Below are 21,073 nucleotides of genomic sequence, written 5' to 3'. Positions count from 1 at the left end.
AAATGACCTTATCTCATATTGTGTGAAGGTCCCCCAGAGCAGAACTACGGTTTAAGTTAGTTTTTTTTTGTATCTTTTTTCCTTTTATTTTCTTGAGATTGTATTCCTCTGTTGGTGTTCTTAAAAATATATATATATATATATATATATATATATATATATATATATATATATATATATATATATAATTTAAGCATCTTTGTAACCATTGTTGTAACTAAAGCTCGGAAGAAATCTTAGAAATAAATAATTAATATTTCTAGCTCTGATTCTGAGCTTCTTATGATTGAGGCCTAATGTGGCCACGGCAACCAGTTATTCCATGTTGTATTGTGTGTTCAGGTGCGAGCAGTGTGTACCTCGTGCAGAGTGGAAGTGCGGGTGGCAGTATTCCTTATATGTATGACCCCGTGTGATCCCAAGTCACGGCTGGTGCTGCTCAGACTGGCGTATCAGGAGAGGTCTGTGACACATTTAATGATTACTTCTCTACAATTACAGAACAGAAGTGTCAGACTCACACATACTGTAGCGAACATGGATCCCCCTAGACTCTGCTTAGGGATTTGTGAACACACAATTTATTTTATGTTAGGGTTTTTTGCGTTATCAGTTTGTTGGTTTTTAGTTGACACCTCTACTTGGTTACATAGAAACATAGAATGTGACGGCAGATAAGAACCACTTGGCCCATCTAGTCTGCCCCTTTTTTAAACATGTTACCTCAAACCATATTTGATCCTTATTTCTTTGTAAGGATATCAATATGCTTATCCCAAGCATGTTTACATTGTACTACTGTATTTGCGTCTACCACCTCTGATGGGAGGCTATTCCACTTATCTACTACTCTTTCTGTGAAGTAATTCTTCCTCACATTTCCCCTGAATCTTCCTCCCTCTAGTTACCCGAGATATTGCGGGTAAACTATTTTTTTTTTTTTTAATTTTTGAAATGTAATTTCATGGCTGTTCACGTTCTTTGAGGGCAGATTTCTCTGGAATCAAACAGCCCAGTTTCATGGGACCAAAATCATTTGAAGCCCACTCAAAAGTTCTTCAATATAATACTAGTCCAATGTAAATGGGTCAGTTGGTTCTGAAGATATATACCGTTAAACAATATAGCCAGTTAAAGGTGTGGGGGGTGGGGGGTGGCTTTCTCTCCCCCTCACACCAGAAAATGCAGGGGCTAGGCTGGTGAAAAGAGGCCAGCCCGGGAATGTCCCTGCATGATCATGGGACCATATTCCCGGGTAAATCCCTGCAGTTTCTGATGTGAAAGGGGTATTATTTCAAATAGCCAGGACCTGCAGTGCTCTAAATACAGCCAGGCTCTGCCACTGTCAGTGGCTATCACTTCTGCCTGGTGGCGGCTGTCCCCCATTTACCGCGAGCATGTATTCCCCCTTGGCAATGAGCATGTAATCCCACATGGCAACGAGCATGGAACCCCTGACAATGAGCATGTAGGTAAGAAGCACTTATGTAGCATAATTTTTAATAGGCATTATGGTGTTTGGCATAATACGTAATGGACATTATGGTGCAAATTTTTAATGCGTGCCTTTGGTGCACAATGTCCCTATTTATAAAGCATATTGTGAATCTTTGACTTAATCTGTGTGGCATTATGTGAATTTTGGCACAATCCATTTGGCATCATGTGTAAGGGGCAAGTATAATGGGGTCTAGTATTTTGTTGCATAATATGTGAAAGTTATATATGGTGTGGTACACTACACTCAAGGACACACCGCCTCTCAAGTGGCCACACCCCCTTTTCCAGAGCGCGCCTTTGGCACGCGCACTACATCCTTCACTTTTGTCCCCAAGGTGGGCCTGTGTACTGTAAATGTCAGGGCCTATTTTCTGCCCTATCTCTGGTCTACTCTCTCTCTCACTGCTCTCTTAGCATGTATACTGGCACCACTAACACCCCCCCTCCCTCTCCCAAACCCGCTCTTATCATGGTGCCCCCCATGGTGCACAATGCCCAGGATAGTAGGCAGACCCAAACATCTAACTATAATCTGGAGCGGTCCCCAGTAGAGTAGGTGGGAAGGGGAGAGAGCACCCAGTCCTGCTACACATGGGGTGGCATATGTCAGTAATGAGAAGGAATACCTAGCTATTGTGTGAGCACTGCACAAGCTGCAGCCGTATCTTTACATCAACATCACGGTAATTACCGACCATAACCCACTTAGCTGGTTGTACAGGGTTGCCAGGGATAATGGGAAATTACGGAGATTGAGTATCATTCTGCAGAACTGTCATACAATATCTCTAAAAAATGACAGGAAGACAGCTGAAACGTCAACACTTATTTCTCTGTCAAGATTTTGCCTCGATGTGTGTGTGTGTGTGTGTGTGTGTGTGTGTGTGTGTCTGTGTGTGTGTGTATATGTGTGTGTATGTATAGTAACAATATTTTCATTTGCACTTTTGATAACTATGTTGTTTTTAAAAGACTAAGTTACCCCATCAGATAGGGCAGAGGACCCTGCTCACAGGCTTGCACTCTGTACGAGAGTAATCAATACTGATCCAGTCACAGAGGTTGGTGACTGGATGCAGTAGGTGACTTGTCAGGGAACAGGACATCAGTTGATTTTTTATAACACCGGAACAAGCTATTGGTGGATGGACTATGATTCTCACATCTCTTTGTGCTCCAGCTGAGCCGGAAGTGTGCGTTTCAACTGGAGACAACAACCGAATCAGGATTACATGTTAACAAAAGCAATAAATGTTCATGTGGTCCATCTTTTCTTTTAGATTTGCGGAATTGGTCCCATTATAAATTGTTATTAGATTTGAAAATATATACCCAGGAGAATAGAATTTGTACTAGTAATCATATTAAGTCAACGGATTCAAACAGCTATATTGAGCGCAACAGTCAACATCATAGAAATTGGCTGGAGGGAATCCCGTACGGCCAATTCTTACGAGTTAAACGTAACTGTTTTGAAAAAGATGTTTATGAGGAACAGATAAGAGATGTCCAATTGTTTTATGATAAAAGGCTATGAAGGTAAAGCCCTAGAGTTGGCAAAAACCAAAGTAGATCTTGTCGATAGATTTATTAAAGGATAAAAATAAGGAAAAGAACCCGAAAAATAATGAATGGTCTTTTATCACAGATTATAATCCTGAATTCAAAAAGATTGAAAGCATTTTTAAAAGGAACTGGAAAATTTTGAGAAATGACCTAGTTATAGGTCACCAGATTCCAAAATATCCCAGCTTTATATATATAGAAAAGCTGCCTCTCTCAAGGAGAAGTTGGTCAAAAGTTGTCTGGAGGTCATCCCCAGAACCAGTGACCGCACTAAAGGTTTTCACAGATGTGGAATCTCTCTTCTCTGTAGAACTGTAAAAGGACCAAGTAAAGTCAAAGAAATCACCATTAATGGCATTGATTTTAAAATGAATGAATTCATTACATGCAACTCAAAAAATGTGATTTATTTTATAGAGTGCAAGTGTGGATTATTCTATGTGGGTAAAACCACCAGAAATCTTAAACCACGTTTAGCAGAACATGTGTATAACATCAGGAAAGGGTTTTTAACCCATACACTATCTGCCCATTGTAAAGAGATCCACAACTCAAAAGAATGTGAACTACAGTAAAATCTTTTGGAGGTTTAGAACAGGTTGCATCTACCTGGCGAAATACAAATATTGAAACTAAACTTGCACAAACTGAGATGAAATGGATTTTTAAATTAAAAACTTTAGTTCCTAATGGTCTCAATGGTGATTTTGAGGTCAAATGGTTCTTATAGGTGTTTTTATCTGTATTTTATCCCTGAGTATATCATGCTTTTAATTACTATTTTATTTTGTATTCGTTTTATGTATGGACTTTGTGCCTGCTGCTATGGACAATTATTGGGACTATCAAGTGCAATCTAAAAGGTTGTCTTCCAAGCATCTGCACTTTACATTGGGACCAGTTCCACGAATCTAAAAGAAAAGATGGACCACATGAACATTTATTGCATTTGTTAACATGTAATCCTGATTCGGTTGTTGTCTCCAGATGAAACGCACACTTCCGGCTCAGCTGGAGCGCAAATAGAGAGTTGAGCACAGGAAGCTTACCCTTTGCGCTTAGTTCCGCCACATGGAACGCATGCTTCCGGGCCTGCTGAAACGCAAGCTTCCGGAAAGCGGATGCATGACGCACTTCCGGTTCCGGTCAGCGTGACCAAGTGCCGGAATTTGGCGCTGTTTTCTCCTATTTAAACAGCTACAGCCACGGGCTACAGTATTCTCCTGATGAAGGACCAGAAGGTCTGAAATGCATTGAGCAACTGTACCCGTGGCTGGAGGACAGTAACACTACCTTGGGAGGACCATCCAACCTGCTTGTATCCATACAAAGTTTCAGCTAAGAAAGGACCCTTTTTCTGGCATCCTAATTCGGAACCACAGGCAGTGGTTGGTGAGACCCTCCATGTTTTATCACCGGCTGGTGATAATACGCTTGTTTTACCCTACCTTTGTGAGTGAAATCATTGAATAAATTGTTCACCCCTGTTTGCAAAGGTGTTGCACTATTTCATTTCTTTTCTAGAAAGCGCCAAGGAACAAAAGTGAATCATATAATCCTTTGGAAAATTGTGATGCAGACTATCTCCAACCACAGGAGAGGCTTCTCTTTATGATTCACTAAAAGTGTAAGTGTCATTGTCTTATACCTCTCCAACCTTAGCGCCCAGGGACACTGATTTATTTCTTTTGTTGTGGTGTAACTTGTTCAGTGTTCAGAGCAGCTTTGGATTATCCTGCACAATTGTACATATTTCTCTGTTCTGATGATTCTCACATAGACAATGGTGAAACAATTTGAAATTAAGTAAAAAAAAAAAAAAGATTCAACCAACCTGAATACCAAAGTTCGACATAAATCTCTGAGCGTCGGCTTCCTGAGCAAGTTCTAATATGGTGGCATTGCCCCATTCTGCGGACACCTGAGTCAGGAGAGTTTCAGCTCCTTCCTCATCATCAGAATAACATTCAGAAAAAACTCCTAACCAGTAAGGAAAGATAATAAGGAAAAGAAGTTGGACGTCATAAAATGAACCACATATAATACTGTAACTTTATTGGGATATAGAGATTCTCTTACCCACAGCGCGCCCCTCGTACTTATCAGCTAGAGACGTCATCTCCTCAGTGTTGGCTCTGTCCTCTTCGTCCTTAGCCAGAGATCTCAGGATCTTAGTGCAAACAAGGGCACCAGCTACACAGTCCTGAGTCTGTAGGAAGCAGGAGACTACTTACAACACTGGTCACATGGTCACCCCAAAACATGGAGCAGTACAAATGTCTGGTACAGCTACGGGTATAATGGGACACCTACTGGTCTCCACTGTAAGTACTATGAGTGTACGGAGACATCTACTGTTCTATACTGTAAGTACTATGAGTGTAATGAGACATCTACTGGTCTATACTGTAAGTACTATGTGTGTAATGAGACACCTACTGGTCTACACTGTAAGTACTATGAGTGTAATGAGACATCTACTGGTCTACACTGTAAGTACTATGAGTGTAATGAGACACCTACTGGTCTACACTGTAAGTACCATGAGTGTAATGAGACACCTACTGGTCTATACTGTAAGTACTATGTGTGTAATGAGACACCTACTGGTCTATACTGTAAGTACTATGAGTGTAATGAGACATCTACTGGTCTATACTGTAAGTACTATGTGTGTAATGAGACACCTACTGGTCTATACTGTAAGTACTATGAGTGTAATGAGACATCTACTGGTCTACGCTGTAAGTACTATGAGTGTAATGAGACACCTACTGGTCTACACTGTAAGTACTATGTGTGTAATGAGACACCTACTGGTCTACACTGTAAGTACTATGTGTGTAATGAGACTCCTACTGGTCTACACTGTAAGTACTATGTGTGTAATGAGACACCTACTGGTCTATACTGTAAGTACTATGTGTGTAATGAGACACCTACTGGTCTACACTGTAAGTACTATGAGTGTAATGAGACACCTACTGGTCTACACTGTAAGTACTATGTGTGTAATGAGACTCCTACTGGTCTACACTGTAAGTACTATGTGTGTAATGAGACACCTACTGGTCTATACTGTAAGTACTATGTGTGTAATGAGACACCTACTGGTCTACACTGTAAGTACTATGTGTGTAATGAGACTCCTACTGGTCTACACTGTAAGTACTATGAGTGTAATGAGACACCTACTGGTCTATACTGTAAGTACTATGTGTGTAATGAGACACCTACTGGTCTATACTGTAAGTACTATGAGTGTAATGAGACATCTACTGGTGTATACTGTAAGTACTATGAGTGTAATGAGACACCTACTGGTCTACACTGTAAGTACTATGAGTGTAATGAGACACCTACTGGTCTATACTGTAAGTACTATGAGTGTAATGAGACACCTACTGGTCTATACTGTAAGTACTATGTGTGTAATGAGACACCTACTGGTCTATACTGTAAGTACTATGAGTGTAATGAGACAGCTACTGATCTACACTGTAAGTACTATGAGGTAATGAGACATCTACTGGTCTATACTGTAAGTACTATGAGTGTAATGAGACACCTACTGGTCTATACTGTAAGTACTATGAGTGTAATGAGACACCTACTGGTCTATACTGTAAGTACTATGAGTGTAATGAGACACCTACTGGTCTATACTGTAAGTACTATGTGTGTAATGAGACACCTACTGGTATATACTGTAAGTACTATGAGTGTAATGAGACACCTACTGGTCTACACTGTAAGTACTATGTGTGTAATGAGACACCTACTGGTCTATACTGTAAGTACTATGTGTGTAATGAGACACCTACTGGTCTATACTGTAAGTACTATGTGTGTAATGAGACACCTACTGGTCTACTCTGTAAGTACTATGAGTGTAATGAGACACCTACTGGTGTATACTGTAAGTACTATGAGTGTAATGAGACATCTACTGGTCTACGCTGTAAGTACTATGAGTGTAATGAGACACCTACTGGTCTATACTGTAAGTACTATGAGTGTAATGAGACACCTACTGGTCTACTCTGTAAGTACTATGTGTGTAATTAGACATCTACTGGTCTACACTGTAAGAACTATGTGTGTAATGAGACGCCTACTGGTCTACACTGTAAGTACTATGAGTGTAATGAGACACCTACTTTTCTATACTGTAAGTACTATGAGTGTAATGAGACACCTACTGGTCTATACTGTAAGTACTATGAGTGTAATGAGACGCCTACTGGTCTATACTGTAAGTACTATGAGTGTAATGAGACGCCTACTGGTCTATACTGTAAGTACTATGAGTGTAATGAGACACCTACTGGTCTATACTGTAAGTACTATGAGTGTAATGAGACACCTACTGGTCTACACTGTAAGTACTATGAGTGTAATGAGACACCTACTGGTCTACACTGTAAGTACTATCAGTGTAATGAGATACCTACTGGTCTATACTGTAAGTACTATGTGTGTAATGAGACACCTACTGGTCTATACTGTAAGTACTATGAGTGTAATGAGACACCTACTGGTCTATACTGTAAGTACTATGTGTGTAATGATACACCTACTGGTCTATACTGTAAGTACTATCAGTGTAATGAGACACCTACTGGTCTATACTGTAAGTACTATGAGTGTAATGAGACGCCTACTGGTCTATACTGTAAGTACTATGAGTGTAATGAGACGCCTACTGGTCTATACTGTAAGTACTATGAGTGTAATGAGACACCTACTGGTCTATACTGTAAGTACTATGAGTGTAATGAGACACCTACTGGTCTACACTGTAAGTACTATGAGTGTAATGAGACACCTACTGGTCTATACTGTAAGTACTATGTGTGTAATGAGACACCTACTGGTCTACACTGTAAGTACTATGAGTGTAATGAGACACCTACTGGTCTACACTGTAAGTACTATGAGTGTAATGAGACACCTACTGGTCTACACTGTAAGTACTATCAGTGTAATGAGACACCTACTGGTCTATACTGTAAGTACTATGTGTGTAATGAGACACCTACTGGTCTATACTGTAAGTACTATGTGTGTAATGAGACACCTACTGGTCTATACTGTAAGTACTATCAGTGTAATGTGACACCTACTGGTCTATACTGTAAGTACTATGAGTGTAATGAGACATATACTGGTCTATACTGTAAGTACTATGTGTGTAATGAGACACCTACTGGTCTATACTGTAAGTACTATGTGTGTAATGAGACACCTACTGGTCTATACTGTAAGTACTATGTGTGTAATGAGACACCTACTGGTCTATACTGTAAGTACTATGTGTGTAATGAGACACCTACTGGTCTATACTGTAAGTACTATGAGTGTAATGAGACACCTACTGGTCTCTACTGTAAGTACTATCAGTGTAATGAGACATCTACTGGTGTATACTGTAAGTACTATCAGTGTAATGAGACATATACTGTATACTAGTACCAGGTTCCAGAAGATCTCTGACAGCTCTGCCCGATGCTGGACAATGCACCAGATGAGAAGGTCACGTGCTGGGTATTTCAGAAGCTGTTGGTCTCCATCCATCACCTCCACCATCTCGTTCACCTGAGAATGTAATGTAATAGGGGACAATACATGATCCGTGAAGCAGCAATAATGTAAATTAATCTTCTTCCTAATTACTAATCACTAATTAGCATCATGTCTGTGATCAGACGGCAGACATTGTATTACTCTTAGTCTGGCTTCTATACACGTCTGTACAGCTAAGGACAGCAGATAGATCCAATGTATCTGCTCCACATAGGCGTGCGCAGCACATTTTATTAGGGGGTGCACTGTCAAAGCGGTGTGCCTATCACCACCTATTGGGCATGTCTAATGCTGTGTACACACTGATACAATCTGCGTAAGATCCAGATAAGATTTTGACTATATAGTCAAAATCTTATCTGGATCTCATGCAGATTGTATGGGTTTTATCCCAAGCGATCCAGATGTGTTCAAGATGCGCGCTCCCATATCTTAACCAGAAAGTCTTGGCTGCCCTGTCTATATAGTGCAGATCTGCACTATATAGTCTAAATTGTATGCAGATAGTCTAAATTGTAATCGCATCTGGATCTTATGCAGATTGTACTAGTGTGTACACAGCATAACACTGCCAATCAGGCGTGCACTCACTACAATATAAAACGTCTCAGCCACACCATAATCTCCGGCCTATTTCAGTTTTAATCTTCTAATTTCTCTGTGTAACAGTACATGCAAATACAGTCAAAATCATATCTGGATGACGCAGGTACTCTATTTAGAGATATAACAATGGTGTAATACAATTAATAATGCAAAACACTCATAATTGATTGATGGGCGCTTATTTTAATGGAATACAGGTCTAAAAAGCAAAATTATTTGGTAAAAGGTATTGCTGGTATTACTAGCAGCAATAAGTGTTGGGGCACAGCATTAGGAGGTGCCTGTGCACCCTTAGCACTCAATGTGCGCACGCCTATGCTGCTCCATATATCTTCTGTGCATGGTGTAGTAATACAGGGAGGAGACCTTCATGTACCATGATCAAGGAACCCCAGTAATCAAGCACAAGTGTCCTCATGAGAAGATTCTTCTAGCTCTATATATTTGTACACACTCAGGCTATTACATCCAGGGCGAAATGTAATAGGGTGTGATTTTTTAGACATGTGCGATTTTTGGTCAAAAACGGACGAAATCGCACATTTTCCGAAAATCGCACATTTAATAGGTTGAAAATCGCGGTAAAAAATCGCACTTTTTACCGCGAAATCGCACTTTTAGAAGTGCGATTTTTAGTCACATTTCAATTCGCATCCAGATGTTTTCCCATTATAAAGTATACAACTCGCAAATGTAATAGGGTGCGATTTTTGGTCAATGTTACCAAAAATCGCAAAAAAAATAGACCAGGTTCTGACAGGCGAATTTGACAGAACCATGCACAGATCATTGAGATCTGTGCATGGTTCTGTTAATAAAAATGTGTAAAAGTGTTTTTATAAAAAAAAAAACGGCGTGGGGTCCCCCCTCCTAAGCATAACCAGCCCCGGGCTCATTGAGCCGGACCTGGTTCCAAAAATACGGGGGAACAAAAAGCATAGGGGTCCCCCGTATTTCTGAAACCAGCCCCGGACTCTTGGACCGGTCCTGGTTCCAAAAATACGGGGGACAAAAAATCTGGGGGTCCCCCGTATTTTGAAACCAGCACCGGGCTCCAACAGCCCGCGGTGTCATGCCACAGCCGGGGGACACTTTTTATACAAGGTCCCCCGGCCAAAACATGAGCACCGTGGCTGGTCAGCCTTGGACGGGGTACCTGGAGGAGTGGGGACCCCCCCAATAAAGGGGTCCCCCCCCCCCAGGCTTCACCCGTCCAGGGCTGAAGCCCGGGGCTGTCACCGGCGTCCGTGGCCAGTGGACGCCGGCCTGATAGGGTTAAATCCATCATACATATCATTACATTGCTTTTTACCGGCGAACTACAAGTGCCAGCAGACCTCCCCCGCATGCTGGGACTTGGAGAACCACAAGTCCCAGCATGCAGGGCATTAATGGGCCCGCTGGGACTTGTAGTCCACCTGTAAAAAGAATGTTTATAAAAAACACACACACAGAGAAGTACAAGTTTATTACACACACACACCTCAATTTTACACCAGCATACTTACCATTCCTGGATCCAGCGCTGGTCTGGCTGCTTCACAGCCGGCTCCCCCCGCACTGACAGGCAGCGGGGAGAACCGGCTTTCTCCGTTGCCTGTCACCGGCTTTCTCCGTAGCTTCTGTAGCGCTGTCCCAGTGCTACAGAGGCTGAGAGCGTGATTGGCTGAGCTACAGTATGCGTCTCCATGGAGACGCATAGCTCAGTCCTGATTGGCTGAGCTATGCGTCTCCATGGAGACGCATACTGTAGCTCAGCCAATCGCGCTCTCAGCCTCTGTAGCACTGGGACAGCGCTACAGAAGCTACGGAGAAAGCCGGTGACAGGCAACGGAGAAAGCCGGTTCTCCCCGCTGCCTGTCAGTGCGGGGGGAGCCGGCTGTGAAGCAGCCAGACCAGCGCTGGATCCAGGAATGGTAAGTATGCTGGTGTAAAATTGAGGTGTGTGTGTGTAATAAACTTGTACTTCTCTGTGTGTGTGTTTTTTATAAACATTCTTTTTACAGGTGGACTACAAGTCCCAGCGGGCCCATTAATGCCCTGCATGCTGGGACTTGTGGTTCTCCAAGTCCCAGCATGCGGGGGAGGTCTGCTGGCACTTGTAGTTCGCCGGTAAAAAGCAATGTAATGATATGTATGATGGATTTAACCCTATCAGGCCGGCGTCCACTGGCCACGGACGCCGGTGACAGCCCCGGGCTTCAGCCCTGGACGGGTGAAGCCTGGGGGGGGGGGGACCCCTTTATTGGGGGGGTCCCCACTCCTCCAGGTACCCCGTCCAAGGCTGACCAGCCACGGTGCTCATGTTTTGGCCGGGGGACCTTGTATAAAAAGTGTCCCCCGGCTGTGGCATGACACCGCGGGCTGTTGGAGCCCGGTGCTGGTTTCAAAATACGGGGGACCCCCAGATTTTTTGTCCCCCGTATTTTTGGAACCAGGACCGGTCCAAGAGTCCGGGGCTGGTTTCAGAAATACGGGGGACCCCTATGCTTTTTGTCCCCCCGTATTTTTGGAACCAGGTCCGGCTCAATGAGCCCGGGGCTGGTTATGCTTAGGAGGGGGGACCCCACGCCGTTTTTTTTTTAACTTTTTTTTTTTTGCACAAAAGCGCATTTATAAAAATGCGCACATTTTCATGACTGAAAATGCGCACATTTTCATGACTAAAAATCGCGGCAAATCGCGGCAAATCGCATTTTTTTGCCGCTAATTCGCATCTCATTACATATGCGAATTCGCGGCAAAAAATGCGATTTTTAAAGGTGCGATTTGGTGCGATTTTTTTTTAGTCTAAAAATCGCACCCTATTACATTTCGCCCCCAGTCTGTTAAACCTAGCCTGTTCATTCCAGCTTGGTACATCTTGCCTGTTACACACCCTATTACCCCAGACTGTTACATCTAACCCGTTATAAAGCCTATGACAATCAGCCTGTTACACCCAACTAGCTACACTTCAGATTCTTAAACCAGCCATACATCAGGACGACCAGCATCACATCTGATTCATCACACAAGTTCCCCGGCAGCTTCCCAGACACACGATACATCCGAAGTGTGCTACTTCACATAAGATCTATGTAAAGATCTTCAACTCCAGCATACTGGTTATTAGCAGCATCTTCAGATCTTCCATGCAGCATATAAGATCACAGGATCGACCTCACGACTCGCAGGACCGCGCATCACCCCGAAACACCTCCAGATGTGCACTCAAGACACACACAATGCATCACACGACCCATGGAAATCGTGTATTTGGTCGGCTGGAGGGACGCTCCGTAGGAGCGACCATGCTGGGCGCTGATTCCTAAGGGCAGCCTCAGTCAGGGACGGTTACGGGGGAGGCAGGTGGTAACTGGGTTGCATGGGGTCCTGGCAGAATGAAGTGGCAGAGTGGTCAGTTTGCCGTGTCTGGGAAGCGCTGAAGGAGCTGACACTGCTGACATCAGTGGTAGATTGCCAAAGACAAAATGGAAAAGTCTCACATGCGCTCAGAGTCCAAACAGTGGTAGAATCTGAAAATTCTAAAGAATGGCCACTGATTGGCAGAGAGTCCTCTCTATCCCAGCCAATCAGCAGCCGAGGCCAGCCTATCTTTTGAATTTTCAAATTCTGCCGCTGCTGTCTGCAGTGTCCGCTCCTTCATTGTTTCCTGGACACTGCGGACTGGCCACTCCGCCTCTGCACCCACAGCCCCCGGGTGCTTCATGCTGCCCGGACCCCACAATGGCCAGGTACCACCTGCCTCCCCCTGTATCCGTCAAAGGCCGCATCCACAACCAGGGGTGAGGGCTTTGAAACTTCGCTCAGGGCACTAGGAGGCCTGGAGCCGGCCCTGACTATTTATATATATATATATATATATATATATATATATATATATATATATATATACACACACATATACACACACTCTCCAATATTTAGCAACACTCTGAGACTCCATAATGCATAGTAAATTTTATTACATGTCTACGCCGTTTCGAGGCCTAGGCTCTTCTTCAGGACATTACATGAGATATTATATATATATATATTCCCAGCCTTTGACATTTAGCCTATTGCACCTGTTACATCTACCCTGCTATCCTCAGCCTGTTACACTCACCGTGATGTTTTCATTAAGCATGCTTCGTGTGTGACGATATGGGGCACCTGGGTACAATGGCTCAATCAAGCTTCCCAGAAGATGTTGCAGAATCCTGGACACATAATGAAGACCAACAGTGGATTGAGAAATTCCCACTAATCCTCCAGCAGTGGCCAGTCTCTCTAGTTTGATGTAAATCAGAGTGGATGGGTCGGTGTTATTGTACAAGTATATGAGCCTGTCCCTGGTGAGGAACTCCGGAAGACACACTCCATGGTCCAGGAAGAGGTGAACGAAGGCAGGTTTATCTTCAATTAATGCAACCATTAGACTCGGGTATAGATCAGTGGGCTGCAAAACAGAACAATCTATTACATAGTGCTATGAAAACTAGGACATTGTAATATTCATCACTGAACATGGTACTGTAACATGGATGTGCCCGGGACGTTCTGGTAATGGTAATCTGGAGGCAGCAAAAAAGCCTACGCATTATATGATCAAAATACATCCTTACTTTGAAAACGTAGTAATAATAACTACAATAAAAATAATTATAATGATAACAACAACAACACTAGAATATATATAATAAATATTTAAACTAGCTGTGGGGGGTTATTGTAAGAAACTATGGTTAGACAGCCAGAATAGAGGGTCTCTTACCCTCCATTATACAGTATTGGGGGGTCGGAGAGAAAAAGTAGATCAAGTAAGAAGTCAGTAGCACAATTAACCCCTTCCCGACATTTGACGTACATTTACGTCATGGCCGGGATGTACTTCCCGACACATGGCGTAAATGTACGTCATGGCTTTAAACTGTCACCGCGTCTATAGACGCGGTGACAGTTTAAACATGTCTGCTGTCCCTGACAGCAGACATGTCCCTGCATGCCCAGGGGGGCTGCGATGCCGCCCCCCCGTCGGCGATCGCTGTGATTGGCTGTTCAGTGTGAACAGCCATTCACAGCGTTTTCTGTGTCACCGGCGAATAACGTTCGCCGATGACACGGGATCGGAGGTGATTGGTGCTGTAAAGTACAGCACCAATCACCACGGGGTGTAAGGGTGACACTGGTGTCACCCCACCTCACCCAACCCGCCCCCAAAGGCCGTGATTGGTTCGTCGGACCGACGAACCAATCACAGCCATGGAGGGTGATTTAAACTAACGGTGACTGCACTGCAGACGCCATTCCGGTCTGGAATTGCGTGCAGTGCGGTCACCGTGCCTATCTGCCGCGATATACTGACCTGATCCTTGCAAACACTTACCTGATCACTGCTTGTAGCGTTCCTGGATCTTGTTACTTCTTGTGACTTCCTGTGTTGTGCTGTGCTGTGTTGTGCTGCTGTGCTGCTGCAGTGTGTTCGAGTTATAGATAGAGAGAGATAGAGAGAGAGAGATAGAGAGGGCTAGTGACAGAGAGTGCTATATTTTGTGCTGCTGCAGTGTGATAGAGTTATAGATAGAGAGATAGAGAGAGATAGAGAGATAGTGACAGATTGTGCTATATATTTTTTATATATATACAGCTGTACTGCGTGTGCAACTGACTGCTGCCCCCCCCCCCTTTTGTGCTGATCAGTATAAATTAACTGATCAGCAACTTTTTGGGGGCGCAGGGTTTTTTTTTATATATATATACCTGTCAGTGCTGCTGCTGCAGTGTCATAGAGTGATAGATAGTGAGAGATAGAGAGATAGAGAGAGATAGTGATAGAAAGTGCTATATTTTGTGTCTGCTGCCCCCCTTTTGTGCACCCCCAGCAACTTTTTGGGGGTGCAGGGGTTATTTTTTATATATATATAACTGTCAGTGCTGCTGCTGCAGTGTCATAGAGTGATAGATAGAGAGAGATAGAGAGAGATAGTGATAGAGAGTGCTATATTTTGTGTCGGCTGCCCCCCTTTTGTGCACCCCCAGCAACTTTTTGGGGGTGCAGGGGTTATTTTTTATATATATAACTGTCAGTGCTGCTGCTGCTGCAGTGTCATAGAGTGATAGATAGTGAGAGATAGAGAGAGATAGAGAGAAATAGAGAGAGATAGAGAGAGATAGTGACAGAGAGTGCTATATTTTGTGTCTGCTGCCCCCCCCTTTTGTGCTGATCACTATATCTGAGGTGATCAGCAACTTTTTGGGGGTGCAGAGGTTTTTTTTTTTATATATACCTGCCAGTTGCACTGTCAGTTGCACCAAAGGTTGTGCACCTGCTGCCCCTCACTGGTAATCAGTGTCGCATCACTGATCACCTTTTTTTTTTTTTATTGAGGGTGCTGTGGGGTCTTTTTTTAATTTTTTTTGATCAAATTTTTTTGATCAAATTCCTGTTGCCTTTGAGCGCTGTTCAGTGACGGACGTTACTGACCAACATCTGTGCTCAATTTTTGGCGCAGGACCTTTTTTTTTTTTTTTCTGCACTACATACACACTACACACTACATACTACATTGAAATAAAGTTTGTACCCCCCCCTACACTATACACGTGTTGAAACATTTCACTACCAGAAACACAAAAATAAAAATGGCATCCCAAATGTCATCCCAAATGTCATCCCAGTCATCCAGAAGAATGTATTCAGCGGAGGAGGCATATGCCATGCTTGCCTCTGACTCTGACACAGCCAGTGAGGCAAGCGGGGAATTTGAAGGATTCATCTTAAGCTCCTCTTCCTCCTCTAGTGATGAGGGACCCCCTCAAAGACGCCCCCGTAGAGCAGCTGAGACCCCCCCCCCCAATAATTGATCTCGTATGGACCCCACCACCAGACAATTTTGAGCCCCAGGTTCCTGAGTTTTTGGCCATCCCAGGAATCCAATTTGATTCCACAGGTCTCAGAGAAATTGACTTTTTCAAATTATTTTTCTCTGATGATTTTATAAATTTAATGGTGGACCAAACTAATTTATATGCCCAGCAGTTTATTGCTCAAAACCCCACGTCATCATTTGCTAGGTGGAACCCTGTAGATGCAGTAGAGATGATGACATTTTGGGGTCTGGTGTTTCATATGGGCATAGTAAAAAAGCCAGAAATTAGGCAATATTGGAGTACAGATGTTCTGTACAGCACCCCACTTTACCGTATGGCCATGACCCGGACTCGTTTTGAGTTAATCCCTACATTTTTGCATTACAACGATAATGCACAGTGCCCACCCAGAGATGATCCCACCTTTGACCGGCTATTCAAAGTCAGGCCGGTCATTGATCACTTCAGTGCCAAATTTGAAGAGATGTACATCCCAGATAAATTCATTTGCATAGACGAGTCCCTTATACATTTTAAAGGAAGGGTTAAATTCCGCCAGTACCTTCCCAGTAAGAGGGCAAGGTATGGCATACAAATGTATAAGCTGTGTGAAAGCACCTCAGGGTACACCCACAGGTTTAGGGTATATGAAGGGAAGGATTCAAGAATTGAACCGCCAGAATGCCCCCCCTCCCTCGTAGGTGTTAGTGGAAAAATTGTCTGGGATTTAGTGCACCCCTTCCTGGATAAAGGTTATCACCTCTATGTGGATAACTTTTACACCAGCATCCCCCTGTTTAAGGCCTTTGGTTCAAGAGGTACAGCAGCTTGCGGTACTGTGCGCAAGAACCAAAGAGGCCTCCCAAAAACGCACATTGCCCAAGTAATGAGAAGGGGTGAAAGCAGGGGAATATGCACCGAAAATATGTTGTTGGTCAAATATAAGGACAAGAGGGATGTCCTTATACTGACAACAATTCACGGAGACAGTACCACCTCCGTCCCTGTACGAGGTACCAGTACCCACACCTCAAAACCTTATTGTATCCTGGATTACAATAGGTACATGGGCGGAGTGGATCTTTCAGATCAGGTACTGAAGCCGTACAGTGCCCTGCGGAAAACAAAAATCTGGTACAAAAAGCTGGCCGTGTATATCATCCAGATGGCACTGTATAACGCTTACGTGCTATTCCGTTCTACCAGCCAGAGGGGGACATTTATGCACTTTCAAGAGGAAGTCATAAAGGGCCTAATATTTGGGAACCAGCAGGCAGAGGGCCCCAGTACTTCTAGTACTGGCCCCCGTATTGTACCAGGGCAGCATTTTCCTGATGAAATCCCCTCCACTGGAAAAAAGGGCAGGACACAAAAAAGGTGCAAAGTTTGCTATAAAAAGGGAATAAGAAAGCAAACTATTTTCCAGTGTGACACTTGCCCCGACAAACCCGGCCTATGTATAAAGGAGTGTTTTAAAATATACCACACATCTATGGATTATTAGGTTCATAATTTCACCGTGCTTCGGGGGTCTTGCTAATGCCACATAGCACCCACCATTCATTCCACCAGAATCTGAGCCGCAAAATCCAAAAATCACTCCTTCCCTTCTGAGTCCTGCCATGCACCCAACTGGTATTTTTTGGTCACATGTGAGGCATTGCCGTACTCGGGAGAAATTGGGGCACAGATTTTGGGGTGCTTTTTCTCCTTCATACCTTCTGAAAATGAAAAATTTTGAGCCAGAACTGCATTTTTATGTAAAAAAAATGTAATTTTTCATTTTCACTGCCCAGTTGTATCAAAATTGGTGAAACCCCTGGGGGTTTGAAATGTACACTATACCCCTAGATGAATTCCCTGAGGGGTGTAGTTTGCAAAATGGGATCACTTGTGGGGGGTTCCACTGTATTGGTGCTTTGGGGGTCTTGCTAATGCGACATAGCACCCACCAACATTCCACCAGAATCTGTGCTGCAAAATCCAAATATCACTCCTTCCCTTCTGAGTCCTGCCATTTTTTGGTCAAACATGAGGCATTGCCGTACTCGGGAGAAATTGGGGCACAGATTTTGGGGTGCTTTGTCTCCTTCATTCCTTGTGAAAATGAAAAATTTTGAGCCAGAACTGCATTTTTGTGTAAACAATTTAATTTTTCATTTTCACTGCCCAGTTGTACCACAATTGGTGAAACCCCTGGGGGTTTGAAATGTACACTATACCCCTAGTTGAATTCCCTGAGGGGTGTAGTTTGCAAAATGGGGTCACTTGTGGGGGGGTTCTACTGTATTGGTGCTTTGGGGGTCTTGCTAATGCGACATAGCACCCACCAACATTCCACCAGAATCTGTGCTGCAAAATCCAAATATCACTCCTTCCCTTCTGAGTCCTGCCATTTTTTGGTCACACATGAAGCATTGCCGTACTCGGGAGAAATTGGGGCACAGATTTTGGGGTGCTTTGTCTCCTTCATACCTTATGAAAATGAAAAATTTTGAGCCAGAACTGCATTTTTGTGTAAAAAAATGTAATTTTTCATTTTCACTGCCCAGTTGTATCAAAATTGGTGAAACCCCTGGGGGTTTGAAATGTACACTATACCCCTAGATGAATTCCCTGAGGGGTGTAGTTTGCAAAATGGGGTCACTTGTGGGGGGGTTCCACTGTATTGGTGCTTTGGGGGTCTTGCTAATGCGACATAGCACCCACCAAAATTCCACCAGAATCTGTGCTGCAAAATCCAAATATCACTCCTTCCCTTCTGAGTCCTGCCATGCACCCAACTGGTATTTTTTGGTCACATGTGAGGCATTGACATACTCGGGAGAAATTGGGGCACAGATTTTGGGGTGCTTTGTCTCCTTCATTCCTTGTGAAAATGAAAAATTTTGAGCCAGAACTGCATTTTTGTGTAAAAAATGTAATTTTTCATTTGCACAGCCCAGTTGTATCAAAATTGGTGAAACCCCTGGGGGTTTGAAATGTACACTATACCCCTAGTTGAATTTCCTGAGGGGTGTAGTTTGCAAAATGGGGTCACTTGTGGGGGGGTTCCACTGTATTGGTGCTTCGGGGGTCTTGCTAATGCGACATAGCACCCACCAACATTCCACCAGAATCTGAGCTGCAAAATCCAAAAATCACTCCTTCCCTTCTGAGTCCTGCCATGCACCCAAATGGTATTTTTTGGTCACATGTGAGGCATTGCCGTACTAGGGAGAAATTGGGGCACAGATTTTGGGGTGCTTTGTCTCCTTCATTCCTTGTGAAAATGAAAAATTTGGAGCCAGAACTTCATTTTTGTGTAAAAAAATTAATTTTTCATTTTCACTGCCCAGTTGTACCACAATTGGTGAAACCCCTGGGGGTTTGAAATGTACACTATACCCCTAGATGAATTCCCTGAGGGGTGTAGTTTGCAAAATGGGGTCACTTGTGGGGGGGTTCCTAACTTTTAGCATCTTATGGTGCCTAGAAACCTACATGGTGCCTAAAAAATAATCTCATAAAAAGGAGGCTCCAAAATCAAGTAGGTGCTCCTTCTATTATGAAGCCTGTGGTTTGGTCAACGTGCACACTAGGGCCACATATAGGATATTTATGAAAACAAAAGAATTGGGGGAATCAATTTTTAGTCACATTTCTCTAGTAAAATCTACTGTGTTCCTTAGAAAAATGTATTAAAATTGCAAATCTGCAAAAAAAATGAAATTTTGAAATTTCACCTACACTTTGTTTTAATTCCTGTGAAACACCTAAAGGGTTAACAAACTTCCAAAATGCTGTTTTGAATACTGTGAGGGGTGCAGTTTTTGAAATGGCATCATTTATGGGGGTGTCTCACATACAAGTCCCTCAAAGTCACATCAGAACTGAACTGGTCCCTAAAAAAATCAGTGTTTGAAATTTTCTTGAAAATTTGAAAATTTGCTATCCATATTGTAAGCCTCCTAGTGTCCAAAAAAATTAAAAGGAAGTTGAAATAATGATGGAAACATAAAGTAGACATATGGTCTATGTTAGTTATTAACTATTTTGAGTGGTATGATTATTTGTCTCACAAGCAGAAAATTTAACATTTTGCAAATTGCTAAATTTTCCATTTTTTTACGACATTTTGGTATTTTTCACAAAAAAACACAGACTGTATCGACCCAAATTTACCACTTATTTGAAGTACAATGTGTCACGAGAAAACAATCTCAAAATCACTGGGATAAGTAAAAGCAAAAAAAAGTTATCCCCACTTAAGTGATACATGTCAGATTTGAAAAAAAGGGCTCTGTCAGGAAGGCAAAAACTGGCTCTGTCAGGAAGGGGTTAAGAACAAAAACATACCTTACGACAAACCCTAAAAGGGGAAAAAGTAAGTAGTAAAGTGAAATGCTTGCTGGCCAATGCAAGGCTAATGGGAATAATAAGGGGTTCATGAAGTACATAGAATTAAATAAAACTTGTAAAAGAGCTATGAAAATAGCTAAAAGGGAAAACGAAGAACGCAAAGCCACAAAGAGTAAAACCAACCCCAAGAAGAAAAAGCAATAGAACAATAAAAGAGAAGCCAGGCCCCGGGGTTAACCCTCGCTCTGACTGGCAGGTCTGCACGAAGGAGAGTACAGCCTGAACTGTGCTCCTGTGGCCGAGGTGGTGAAGCCACAGCAGCATCTGACCCTCACTCTATTACTATACCCTGAGTCTGCTGGCACCTGTGCAGGTCTTAAGGTGGCCATACACATGCAGATTTATCTTCGGTACTTGTGTATTTTGGCGGCGCCCACGATGAGGATCGCGTCCATCGTGTGTGAAAAATCGGGTCCATCGCGTCCATCGCGTCGCGTCGTGTGCATTAACATGGCACACGACGCGACCGACGCGATGGACCCGATTTCTCCATAGGCTTCAATGTTAAAATATTTTAACATTGAAATCGTGTCGGTCGCGTCGGTCTTGTGCCATTATA

General features: G+C 43.1%; 1 protein-coding gene across 1 annotated transcript in view; it reads right to left on the bottom strand.

The window, feature by feature from the left end:
- Positions 1-21,073, bottom strand: part of LOC146058637 (transient receptor potential cation channel subfamily M member 2-like) — a 262,847-nt gene that overhangs the window by 134,037 nt on the left and 107,737 nt on the right. The window contains exons 11-14 of the mRNA XM_083170910.1: positions 13,370-13,702; positions 8,542-8,664; positions 5,146-5,275; positions 4,901-5,046 (exon numbers count right to left, since the gene is read on the bottom strand). Of these exons, the coding sequence (XP_083027036.1) occupies positions 4,901-5,046; positions 5,146-5,275; positions 8,542-8,664; positions 13,370-13,702 (732 nt within the window). The remainder of the gene's footprint in view (positions 1-4,900; positions 5,047-5,145; positions 5,276-8,541; positions 8,665-13,369; positions 13,703-21,073) is intronic.

This window comes from Crinia signifera, chromosome 2 (assembly GCF_055691185.1).
Source record: "Crinia signifera chromosome 2, ASM5569118v1, whole genome shotgun sequence".
NCBI classification, from domain to species: Eukaryota; Metazoa; Chordata; class Amphibia; order Anura; family Myobatrachidae; genus Crinia; species Crinia signifera.
Note: the sequence above shows the minus strand (reverse complement) of the source record. Positions and strands in the feature narration are given on the sequence as shown.